The sequence below is a fragment of the Rhinatrema bivittatum genome, chromosome 17 (genome assembly GCF_901001135.1).
Source record: "Rhinatrema bivittatum chromosome 17, aRhiBiv1.1, whole genome shotgun sequence".
NCBI classification, from domain to species: domain Eukaryota; kingdom Metazoa; phylum Chordata; class Amphibia; order Gymnophiona; family Rhinatrematidae; genus Rhinatrema; species Rhinatrema bivittatum.
The window spans coordinates 18,211,702-18,225,204 of NC_042631.1; the positions used below are offsets into that span (position 1 = coordinate 18,211,702).

Below are 13,503 nucleotides of genomic sequence, written 5' to 3' on the forward strand. Positions count from 1 at the left end.
AAAGCATAGCCCCAGGGGGATGTGAATTTAGTTTAACTTATTCACTCATTTTCTGGGGCCCGCCGTAACGCTTACCAGCATCTCAGTATTTTTCTGGGAAATTGCAACTGCGCCAGGTGCAACAAATGCTCTTTCCCTGCATAAGTCAGGAAAATATCCCTTGGTCTCTGGCAAATCTTGTACTCAACCAGCCGTTCACCATCTGAAATTTACTAATGAAAACTTCTTTCGTCAGCTTCAATATTTATTTTATTTATTTAAAAGTATTTATATCCCACCACCAAAAATGAGAACCCTATATCTAACACATCCTGCCTAATGAGTGAGGTTCCTTCCTGACATGGTAGGTGCAAGACAAACCCCATTTGGATACACATATTCCAGAATTAAGAGGCGGTGATCCCTCAAGTCTGCCCAGCTGATAACTAATAACGGACCTGTCCTCCAGAAACCTTTTTGAACCCAGAGCGCAATGTTAACCTTGATCACATCTTCCAGCATCAAATTCCACAGAAGTTTACACATCCTTACCTACTAATATCTACTGAAAACCTGTTGTTTGCATCCATCACGCTTTCTGTGGAAAAACATAGTTCCTCTTATCACTACAGAATCCAACCCTTTCCTACCTCATATTATGACCCCCATACATATTTTAACGAAGTGTGGCAAATCTATGGGATTTATAGAGAAACAAACTAGGTGAAAATGCACCAAGTTTGTGTCTTTTTTTTTTTTTTTGCTTCCAACGGTATCTATCACAGCCAAAATCAGAAGTGGAATTCCAAAAGCCTGGGAGCAGGAAGAAAAAGACTGCAAGAGTAAATGTCAAATCAACGAGGCTTGTGCGTTATTGTAGCAGGTAGGGATAACTGCCAGACTGGATGTGCCTTCTGGTCTTCACCAGTATGTGTTTCTCTGTAAATAAAGGAGAGCGGCTGTGAACTCAGGTTATCCTGTGTCATGTGGGAGGCGCAGTGATGCAACACTTGGGCAATGAAACATTGTGTGTGGGAGGTTTGGCGGGGTTCTCCAATTTTATTCAACATTGTAACGTGCAATCAAATTAGTATGCAGAGAGCCATTTTATTTAACGTATCATCAAGGGGGTACATTATGGAAGCAGTTATACCATCTGCTTTGGGAAAATGTCCGTGGGTATTTTTACTTTTTTTTTTTTTTTTTTTTTACCCATGGATTTTATAACCAGTTGCAAAGTGAAAATATAGTACCTGTGGACTATTGTGCCTCCTCTTTTTTTTTTTTGTTTTTTTGTTTTTTGGGGGGGGGATGGAGGGGCATGGGTCCTTTTTTTTTTCCCATGGAAATTAACAAGTAGGGAGCTGAAAAACGAAATGTACACGTGTGTGTTTATTTAAGAATTGTATATATCGTCATTCCTAATAAAGGCCACAACGGTTCGCAAGAGACATTTGATAGTCATAATATGGGTCTGTACATTCATGGGGTCAGTTCAGTACATTCATAACTCGGTCAGTACTTGGGAGAGGAATAGTAGATGACATGGTGCATAAAAGACATAGTTCATGACGTAGAGTACGCATAAACAATCGTTCTTCGCTTTAGGTAGAGTGTATCTCCTCCGCTGACCTGAACACGCTCTTGGGAATGCCGCTTCTGACTGGGCAGGGTTAGAGCATATGGGGGGGTGCAAAGTATGTGTTTGGGGGTTCATAATGAAATCCTTGCAAGTACTCTGTACCTGTGGTCAGTCCCAGGCTATTTTGAACAGAATAATCACATTGCAGGAGTGACTTTGGTAAGGGGGGATGTTTCTATAAAAGGGGTTTTTTGTTAAGAGGGGTCCACTATATTCTTCAGCAGCAGATTTAATGATGTACTTTGTTTTGGTCAGTATTGTTTTTTTGTTGATGATATATACATTGCTTTGTATGGTACTGTTGAGAAAAGCGGATACATTCTTCAAAGGGAGAGAAGGGGCATTTTCAGTAGCCCGTGTGGGTGCATAGTTTCAGGCACTCTTGTACCCGTCTACCTTTAGGTAAACTTCTCAGTCAAATGTTTTGATTGGTGAAACAATAACTGTATACAATATGTGGGTTACATAGATTTTAACAGCATTCTATATCTGTCATCAAATAAAAAAAATAAAAGAGGCTTTATTAAATACGTATTAGTCACATAGCCGATTCCAGCCTCTATTCTATAGGTAATTTTCAAAGAAAAACTGTCTAGGTAGTTTCTCTTAGTAAATTAGCTAAAGGGTGCATGGAATAGAAGGACTTGTGGACTTTGCACCTGCTATGTCTGTGGGCCGGCTGCGAACTGGAAAACGCAGATATTTGAAAACGTTGACTATGTGCCTATTTTCCCCTCTTTCCATATCACTCAGGCTCGTGGAATGCTTTTTTTTAAATCTTTACCTCTGCAGGTAAATCATAGCTGTCCAGTGAAACCTGATGGCTACATTTACCTGCACAGTGAGGGACCATTTTCAGCTCTGCGGATCTGGTTCCCCAGTTAAATCCTTCTAAAAAAACCCAAAACAATCCTTCCCATATTCACAGCTTAAATTTATTTTATAGCTTTAACCATCCTGTTCTTGTTCTGTGAGTATTTTCACTGCAAAAACTACCATTAAGCCGTTCTAATGAGCAATTTTTATTTTCTGCCCAAAATGGTTCTAAATAGATGTATCCAATCTCCTAGGTTTTTGACAGGAAGCTTGCCCCTGTCAGACTCTCTGTGGGTGTATAATTAGCACCACTGAAGTGGTAGTTCCTTTCTCTATTGTCATGTGACACATCTATATAAAACATCCCCCCACGTGCACTGTTCATGATTAGCAAGTGATAATTATGCTAATTTTCTTCATTCCTTGGAAACAGAAGTATTTTTGCTTGGCAAAAATACCTTCTGCAGTTTGTGACACAAAGTAGGGTTGCCAGTCTTATCTGTCGCTGTAGGACCTGGACACCCCAGTTCACTGTGTTGCGTCACCCGCCCACCAGCAGCTCTAGTATCACCACCAGGCCTGTTACTGGGTCCTGACTCCTGGGGTATTTTTACATATAAACAGCCAGGCCTGCAACAAGGCATTTTAATATCTGAAATCTCATTCTTAATTCTTTTACATTGGTTAAATATTCAACTTGTCAATATGTGAAAGACAGCAGAGATACCAAGAGCCCTTTAGCTGTCTGAAATGATAATCTACCAGTAATTTAGACACAGAATATTGTCTCATTACTTTTACATTGGTTTAACTGCCTCAGTACAAACATGGTCACTCTATTCCATAAGCATTGAAACTTTTTGTTTTTAATATATATGTATATGTGTGTATGTGTGTGTGTATATGTTTGTGTGTATTTATGTATGTATATGTATATACACTTACACACATATAGGGGTAGATTTTCAAAGTTATGCGCGGGCGTAATTTGTTTGCGCAACCCGGTGCGAACAAATCTACGCCCGATTTTATAACATGCACGCGCTGCCTCACGCATGTTATAAAATCCCGGGTCGGCACGCAGGGGGGTGCATAATTGTGCAACCTGTGCGCGCCGAGCGGCCTTGGAGGGAACTTTTTTTCCGGCCACCCCCCAGCCCTAACTAAATTTCCCCCCCCCCACACCTTGGTTTAGAAAGTTACGCCTGCCCGAGGCAGGGGTAACTTGCGTGCGCCGGCCGGCTGCCGGTGCACCATTCCCTGGCCCGGGGGCTGGTTCAGAGGCCTCTGTCCTGCCCCCGACACGCCCCCCCAAGCAATGCCCCGGGACTTATGCTCGTCCCGGGGCTTTGCGTGTGCTGGCGGCCTATGCAACATAGGCGCGCCGTCCCACAGGGCTTTTAAAATCTGCCCCAACATGTATATGTAGCAGTGTTTTCAGTAAGTAGACTACAACGGTTAAGATTTAACAGTGAACAACTCCTCTTCCAAATATCAGTTCAGATAAAATAGTTACATTATTGGAAGGTATATAAAAAGATTCACATACATTACATGGAGATAATCTTACTGGAGAGCAGATCCTAGCCCTCACGAAAATTAGCTGTATTTAAGTTTAACTAGATCCTATTTTCTCCACGTTTTATTCATTAGTCAAGGTATATCATATATTTATGTTTCAGCGTGCCTAAGTGGATGAACACGGTAACCATCTTAGTTTAGGGTCTATGCACAAAAAGTGCAGTCCCCTGTTAGCTGCACTTTAAAATCCATTGTGTTAAGCAGGCCAGAGTTAAAGGGCCAGTTAACATGGAGGGATTTCATCCCCCCCTCCCCCCCCCCCCAAGCACACAGTTCTGAAGAGCCTGTGGCGCCCCAATGTCTCCCCTCATTCCTTACCCCCAAAGATGAAAAGCTTACCATGCACCAATCTCCCCTGACCCCCATTGCTCCTTGCATCAGATTCCCTCCCCCACTTACCTCTTCTGACTATGGAAAAGGCAGATGGGGGCGGGCAAGAGGCCAACTCCTTCCTGCTTTGCTATCACTGACCTCCAGAAAAGTGTCTGCTGGCCTTTCATGCTCTTCTTGCCCCTAATCTGAGCAAAAAAAAAAAAAAGTAATCTGCCACTATATTGTATTTTGGTAGCATCAGGGCAGCAGGAAGTCATGCGCTCTCTCTGCCTTTATCTTTTTGCTAAAAAGGGTAGTCAATTGGGGCACTTGGCCTGGGGGGGGGGGGGGGGGGGTAAGGGGCATGGCGATCCCTTGATTTTATGGTGGAAGGGTACATAGTGTGTGTGTGTGTGGGTGTGGAGGGGATTCCTAAGAGCTTAGCATTTAACATCTATGCTGGGCAACTGTTAAATATTAGGCCTTACGCAGTGACATAGCATGCTGCTTCCTGTGCAACCTGGAAAGTCTTGTTTGCACCTTATGTTTCTTCATTTACGTATGTGTATGTTAATTTTAGTGCATACTTGCTAAATGTCCTTAAAGACCCATTTAGTGACATCCCTTGAATTGTGCCTGTGAAACAACTGCTTCAAATTTCAGTTAACTAAGCTGTTCAATTGAGCCGAATGGATTCAGTAGTCTTACTGGACATTTGTTACCATACAATTCAGCACGGATAGTCGAAGAATTTGTGCAAGAGAGGCCCGATAATGGAATACATTTGGGTGGGTGCTTTGGGAAAGCTTTTTTGGATCTTATCTAATTCATTTTGCAAGATGGCGTTCCAGGACAAGATTAACGTCTTGCAGTGAATGAACACAGTTCTCATTTCCCCAAAGCTCTATACCTGTGAAAGTGACAGAGTATCTAGAGACAATCTTCCCAGAGCAGTAGGCTTGGCAAGCTGAGAAAAGGATATTCCATCCGGCTCAGGGGATATTCAGTTTGCCCTGCAGAGATTTTTCACACAACTTTTTTTTTTTTTTTTTTTGCACAGCCCAGAATTTGTTGAGAATAGAATCTATAGTGATTCTGCAAGAGAGCTCAGTCTGAGGAGAGCTGCAGACATTATAGTCTCAGTGCTCTTGTATAATAGTACAAAAAAATATAGAACTGGAGTGCCAGCTCAGGAGCAGCAGTGAACATTTTATTTCAGTTAAGGAAACTGAAAAATAAAATAAAATTCCATAGCTTTCTTTTCTCCCTGCTCTTTCTAAATACCAGGAAGAACGTGGACTGGAGAACACCGGAGACCAGCCATGGCATCTGATGCTAGTCACATGCTCGAAGCAGCCCTTGAGCAAATGGATGATATTATTGCAGGTATGACTCTTTTTTTTTTTTTTTTTTTTTCTTTTCCACAGAAAAATGAACCTGTTTGGATTAATGTGACTTAATGCTCTGCTTTCACTGGAGACCATGGATGGCCCTAGAACTAGCAAGAAAAGATTTTGTACCTGCCTTCTATTAGGCATTTTCAGTAAAATACTCAACCTGCAGTTATAACCAGCATGTAGTCCTCTTCTAAGTTATTCTGACTGTTCCCTTGAACTGTTGCAGTATCAAGCATAAATAATTTCTTCAATTTTTGAACTCTACTCCAAGTGACTGAATTTACAGACCTTCAGTTAGAATATAACACTGCTTTTGCTCTTTTGAACTTTCAGTTTGGTGTGCTATCACTTCTCCACCTGGTTGATGGTTATTTTCAGTAAAATGACTGTTTAAAACTTGGTGCTTCGTACCAACTACAGAACACTACCCCTGCAAAGGTACTGCAGTAGGATCCTTGTGACAGGCGCAGTCTCTTTAGAGTAGTGCATTTGTTTTAAGGCTGGGGCTAGATTAAGCGTTGGGCATTGAAAAAAAAAAAGTGAAATGCCTGCAAGTAAGTTTGCATGTATAGTTTTTTGAAATGGTCCCTCTCTCTTTTTTTTTTTTTTTTTTTTTTGACGAAATGGTTTAACTTTCTGTAACTTCAGGAAGGGAAGAACATCCGCAAAAAAATAGTGGAAGTAAACGACCCCTTCCACAACGAGGGTGGAAGTGGTCGTTTTTTTTTTTTTTTTTTTTTTGTGTCAAAAATCTTCAGCCTAAGAATTGGCCTCAAGTCCCTCAGTAAAGCTGAAACGTCTGGATGGTGGTACACAGCACGAGGGGAGGCTTCCATGTTTGGGGCAAGGAAGGGAAATACCACATGCAGTTTGTATGTTCGCCTCTGCGTACGTTTTATTTCCTATAGAAAATCTACCTGTGCAAAAGCCCCCATGGTGCCTTTCAAAGGGAAAGCAGGTGCAGGGTCTGAAACTTTGCCTCTTCATGACCTTGCAGCATGGCGGCACATTACATCTTCTTTTCCACTATAATATTCCCTAATAAATAAGTACTCTAACTTCTCTAATGCGGTTCAGTTATTTTAATTCTGTAGATTTGCAAATGCAGGTCATCTGTATTTTATTCTCCTTGTCAGTGGCATAGCAGCAGAAATATATTAATGTTCTCAATAGTTTGACTTTAAAAAAAAAATGGCCTCCTACACTTTGGTGTTTGTAGTAAATTGCCAAAAAATAGATTTGACTTTTGTATTTGCTGCCTCCTACATTCACAGTTTTACGTTTTCCTTTGACCCACTCCTGTCTCATGTGTGTGGCTTGTCCTGAACCACAAATTAATTTGACATGCTTTAGGTGCTTCATTAAGGATTGTGAATATCTGCTGCAGAATTAAACTCCTTTCCAATCTAATTTGTTTGCAGAATTCATACTTCTGAGTAGGAGTAGATTAAAGACCTGGGCAAATTGATCCTGGGGAAAGGAGCACATCGTCAGCAAAAACAATATTGATTTTCAGGAATCACATTTTTGTGTCCCCCTGAAAGTCTGCTCACATTCTCTTAACTGCAGCTTTACATGGCCCCCCTCTCCGGCCCCAATGTAATAATGTCAGTGCCCATTTTATGTACTCCCAATGCAGTAAGCAAATGTTTTGGGAGCAACGTGCTCTCTAATTTTTGATAGGTGTATGTGCACTAAAATCTTCTTTTGTGCAACTGTTTACAAACTGAGTTCAAATGTGTGTGCTACGAGCCAGTATAATGCAAACATTGGGATTTCTTGTGCATGCTATGTTTGCTGTGTGCATACACATATGCACCCAACTTAGAGGAACAATGATTGGGAGTTTAAAAAAAAAAAAAGCATGCTAACCCAAAAATGTGTGCAAAAAAAATATGCCTAGCACGCACAAAGTATGATCTATGTGTTTTGTGTGAAGAAAACATGGTTTGTACATACATTGTTTTCTGTGCATAGGGAGGATGCCTTTCAAACAAATTCACATGGTTTCATGTGACACACATATACGGGCACGAGCAGTTATATACAAGTATTTTATAACCTGCACGTATGATATGCATGTTTTACAAAATGTGCATCACTTTTCCACAGTATGTGCGCATATATAGGCTTACATGTGAATGCTTGCAATGCATTGATATACATGGTTTCAATGTACTTTGTGCACGTACTTTCCTACCTATTTTAAATAGCTGAAGGGGGATATAATAGAGGTTTTTAAAATCATTTATTTATTTATTTTTTATTTAACATTTTTATATACCGACATTCATCCAAGATATCATATCGGTTCACATTGTAACGCAAAACAAACGCAAGACATGGCGCTTTACATTGAACAATAAAAACATGATAGGTCTAGAATGGATAAATGTGAATTGGTTATTTACTCTTTCGGATAATAGAAGGACTAGGGGGCACTCCATGAAGTTAGCATGTGGCACATTTAAAACTAATCAGAGAAAATTCTTTTTCACTCAGTGCACAATTAAGCTCTGGAATTTGTCAGGGGATGTGGTTAGTGCAGTTAGTATACCTAGGTTTAAAAAAGGTTTGGATAAGTTCTTGGAGGAGATGTCCATTAACTGCTATTAATCACATTCAGGTCGATACAGTAAAGTGTGCTCCGTCGGAGCGCACTGTCAGCCTGCTCTGGACGCGTGTTTTCCCTTACCCCTTATTCAGTAAGGGAAGGAAACCACGCGGCCCACCCGCGGCACCTAATAGCGCCCTCAACATGCAAATGCATGTTGATGGCCCTATTAGGTATGCGCGCGGGATCCAGTAAGTAAAATGTGCAGCCAAGCCGCACATTTTACTCTAAGAAATTAGCGCCGACCCAAAGGTCGGCGCTAATTTCTTCCGGCGCCAGGAAAGTGCACAGAAAAGCAGTAAAAACTGCTTTTCTGTGCACCCTCCGACTTAATATCATAGCGATATTAAGTCGGAGGTCCCCAAAAGTAAAAAAAAGTAAAAAAAAAAAAATTTGAATTCGGCCCGCGGCTGTCGGGCCGAAAACCGGACGCTCAATTTTGCCGGCGTCCAGTTTCCGAGCCCGTGGCTGTCAGCGGGCTCGAGAACTGACGCCGGCAAAATTGAGCGTCGGCTGTCAAACCCGCTGACAGCCGCCGCTCCTGACAAAAAGGAGGCGCTAGGGACGCGCTAGTGTCCCTAGCGCCTCCTTTTCCCCGTTTTTCCCGCGTTGCCTCATTTAAATACTGAATCGCCCGCACCGGCGAAGGGCTGGTGTGCGCGCCGGGAGAGCGGGCACACCAGCCGCGCGGTGTGCCCGATACTGTAAGACCGCGCTCTCCCGCGGTCTTACAGTATCGACCTGATTATCAGAGAGTTAGCCACTGCATCAGAAGCATGGGATCTACTTAATGTTTTGGTACTTATCAGGTACTTGTAGCTTGCATTGGCCACTGCTGGAAACAGGATGCTGGGCTTGATGGACCCTTGGTCTGATCCAGTATGGCAATTTCTTATGTTCTTATGCACTGGATCCCAGATATCAATAAGAGGCAGTAGAAACCTTGCCATCTACTGTAAGGGCGGCCTTGAAGTCCAGGAATATATAGAGGGGGAGCCCCCAATATAGAAAATCAGGGGAACACATTACTACCCTTAACCAATAAGCCTTCATATTGTTGATGCAACTCCATCATTGATCTGTATAGTCTGTGATAACAAATTAGCATGAGGGTAATTTGCTTGATACGACGGTTACTACCCATAACCATTAAGCCTGGTACTACACTTCTGATGCAATTCCAACATTGCTTTTTGCTTCAACGGCAGGGGGTGGAGGGAAAATGGACTCAAACAGTAACCAACAAGAGCCTTGACCTTGGCAGTCTGGGAAACTGATAAGTATAGGAGCTTGCTGGGCAGACTGGATGGGCTGTTTGGTCCTTTTCTGCCGTCACTTCTATGTTTCTATGTTCCAGGCGTTGAACTGAGTGAGTCAGGAACTCAGCCCTAGTATGCAGTGTTGCTCACCTTTTCCAAAGGAGGAGACCGGGAGGATTAAATACGCGTTAACTATTGCTTGTAATAGACAGGAGGGACTCTGTGCACCGATTTACTTCTTAATATATTAGAGGGAGGAAACCTGGCAATCCTAACTAGGGCTCTACCTTCTGATCAAAGCATGGCAAAGAGCTAACAATAACTAACAACTAATAACAGATGTAAGCTTTGAAAGAAAAAGGTTCTTAATGATTTTTATCATAAACAAGTCAGGTGAACATATAAAAAAGGAGCCTCCTAGTTTCAATTTTTTGATAAAAGTGCTGAATAAATGTAGATGTTTATGACACCTGGTAGCTTCTCTCAACTTGCTTTCTAATCATTTGCTGCCAGCTGCATGTAGGTGACAGTGCTCTAGAAATGAGTAGATACCACCATCAATATGTGTTCTTCCGGCAGGAATAGTCCTATGCATGCATAAGGCCTAAGAAAAAGTGGAATTCCAGGCCCTCCCTAATTTAAAATGCCGTGGTGCATAGACCCAGCCAGGGCCCAGGAAATTAATCAGTGTCCTGGGGAGCAAATCAGCATCTCCTCATGGCTACCCCAAAGTCACTTCACCATCCTTTTATTTTTATATTAAATAGTGATGACATCCAGTGGCCAATTCGGGTATTTACAGCCATGTTATGGCTGGAGGTTTTCCCTTGGAGCTGTTCCATCCAAAGCGGCGAATACATTTTTGTTATTGAGCACGCTGACCTGCCTTGGCTGCTTTTTTTTTCCCCCTTCAAACTCGGAATGGTATGTCCATTAAAATAGATACTGCCGACTGAGGATTTCAGATCAGTAATTCAAGCGTTTATTCTATCAACCATTGATGATTGAAATATGGTCCTACAGCTTCTCCAGAATGCTGCCACCTGCTTGATTTACAGCGCGTCCAATCCAAAATCACATTAAGCTCGTGTTGCAAAAACTGCACTGGCTGCCTGTGGGCCCAGCGAGTGCAGTTTAAAATGGTACCATTGAGCTTCAAAGCCCTTCAAGGTGATGGCCCTTCCTATCTCTCGGAGCGTGTAACAAAATATGTTCCCACTCCATGGATAAATCTCTTACCGCCGAGCCTTTTCGGTTGCAGGGCCCGCCCTTTGGAATGAATTACCACTAGACGAGTCTCGCGCAACATCGGATTACAAATTATTCAGGAAAAAAAAGCTGAAAACCCCGTTATTTTCAATTGGCTTCTCTTTGATTAGAAAATTGTATTTTATTTTTTTATTTGATTTGACTTTTTTTTAAATAACTTTTTATTTAACAACTTTGTCCGGCATTCAAACATTTTGATAACAAATGACAAAATTCCAGCAGTTGAGGAAGATATGCGGACAATGAAAAGGAACATCTGCAATTAGGGTCAGTTAAGCATTTTAAAGTTTTCATTCTGTAAGTCATATCGTAATTGCTTGATTTGACATTTTCATCAGTGGCTCTGCAGTGTCTTGTGGATTTTTTTTTTTTTTTTTAACATTGCTATTTTGTTTGCTGGTATTTTATCTTGTATCCATGGTTTTCATTTGCTTTGTTTAATTATACTGTGCACCTTGTTTGTAAACTGCCTAGCATGGTTACACTCTAGGCGGCAGAGAAAGAAAGAAACAAACAATGCTGTCCTGGGAGCTGCAGTCACAACCCAATGTCATGGCATTTACCATTGCATTGCCTGCAGTAGAAGTTATCAGGAAGGACAGATTAGCTCACCTTACTGATATTCCCAACTGAGCTTTTTCAGTTGCCGGCCTCCTTCTGTAGAATTCCTTTCTGGACCATATTTGGCTCAAATATGCTCTCAAAACATCTTTATTTAGAAATGCATTAGAATTAAGGGAATGACCTACTACCGGCATTCTCTAGTGGTGAAAGTTTAATCTCATGTCTTAAGCATTTTTGCCATTGTTTATAAGTTTTTGTTTGCTATTGTTGTACATTGATTCCAAATGTTATGCTTGTTTTATTGTACCCTGTTTTGAACCTTGAAGAATACAGGTTATACATCATTTTTTTTTTTTTAAATAATGTAACCCCCATCCTAGTGTGCCTGTCTTGCACAGGGCAGAGATCCAGGTTAGCAGTAGACACTGTCTCTTTCCTTTGTTGGATGGGGGGAAAGTTACCTTTTAAAGCACCGAGTGCAGAGGGTGCCTCCGGTAAGTCTGTGTGCTCCTGGCAGAGGAGCATCCCTTGAGAAAATTCACACTGTGGGCCCATTGTGCAAAAAACGTTCCAGGCTCCAAGGTGGTGTCCAAAATCAAAGTTTTGCTTGCAGACAATAAAAGTGTACTGGCCCGAGGTGCTCTGCATAAGCTCCACAGATAAGGTTAACTTGTTTACAGTTCCTTCTCTGGAGCTGTGCAAGATATTTCCTCCCAGGGATCCCGGTTATCTCCACCTTCCAGGGTGAGAGAGAGTCAAGGCTTTGGGTAGAGCAAGCAACCCCTTTTTAGGAGACAGGGATCCCCTCCAGCCCTGGATGAAAATAGGCAAAAACGGTCTTGGCACAGAGAGTTGCAAGCCCTCTCTTCCCCCCAGGGGAAAAAACCCCTGTATGGTGTCCTGAGTGTTCTCAATTGATTTGTTAGTCACAGTTTGTAGTTCTCCCGGACTCTCTCGTTGCCGGGATCCCGATGGAACAGCAGCTTCCGATGTCCCCCTTCAGGTGGGAAGGGGCAGCCAAACACTTCCTCCTGAGTCTCTTCTCAGGTAGAACAATTAAACACCGGAGGGTCCTGGTACCTGGTCACCACCTCCTCCGTCCTTGGCAGGTCTCCCCTAACCTGGGTAGCCCCCCAAAACAGGGTTCCCCAGTACCTGAGTTCAGCCGGTGCACAAGGTCTCACCAAACCTCCTACCAAGAAAATGTAAAAGCCCTAAAACTGTACCCAGAGGGCTCTCCCAGCCACAGCTAGTGAGGAGACAGGATGGAAACCCTCCCTACCCTGCTCGAGTTTCCACAAACTCTTAAAGCTCCTGACTTCCTCCTAACTCTTAAGCAAACCATAAGAGACTGCCCTCGGACTCCCTCCCAGGGGGACGGCCACTCCAGACCCCTCGGAGGGAAGCCTTGCGTTTGCAAGGTATCCCTCCCCCTTGCTGTTCTGCACTACTCTAGCCTGAAACAGGTCTTTCCCAGGGCTTATTAGTAACCGAGACAATAAATAAATAAATTGTGCCAATGAAAGTCAATAAGAATAAAGGATACTGCATGGAAGGTAATGATGGCCTGCCCAGTGCTGCTCATGGCAAATGTCAAAATTTCTCCTTTTATTGAGCTAGTGGGAGCTGGGGGATTAGGAGGCTGCTTCCAGATTTATTTTTATTTTTTAATTGCTTGGAAAACAGACAATACCTACCTCTGTGATAATAGTACGTGGCTCTAGGGCATATGGCACCCTAGGTGTAAACTGTCAATAGTGCCCATCCCCCCCCCAACCAATGTCCCACCCTAGTCCTTGGCATGGATTAGCGGGTGGGGGAAGCAGGTAAGATTTCACTGCTCCCTCCAGATTAGCATGGGGCTGTTCTCTCTGTCCTCTCAACCCAGCGTTCCCACCAGTTCATCTGCCGAGGGACGAGCCACCTCCAGCCTTTCCTTCTTCCAGCGGGATCAGCCCACATGACGGCGGTGGCCCCTTCTCCTGCCCATGCAGACAGATGGGTGGGGGAGACACAACTCTTCTTCCTCCTGGCCCGCGTGGCTGATGGTGATGCCGGCTTTCTTCTATG

At 42.9% G+C, this 13,503-nt stretch overlaps 1 protein-coding gene across 21 annotated transcripts in view; it reads left to right on the forward strand.

Moving 5' to 3' along the window:
* The window catches only part of PPFIBP2 (PPFIA binding protein 2), a 161,960-nt gene that overhangs the window by 26,608 nt on the left and 121,849 nt on the right, over positions 1–13,503 (forward strand). For all 21 annotated transcript variants that reach the window (XM_029582270.1, XM_029582290.1, XM_029582276.1 and 18 more), the window contains exon 2: positions 5,618–5,716. In XM_029582270.1, coding sequence (XP_029438130.1) covers positions 5,653–5,716 — 64 coding nt within the window. In that variant the 5' untranslated portion in view covers positions 5,618–5,652. The remainder of the gene's footprint in view (positions 1–5,617; positions 5,717–13,503) is intronic.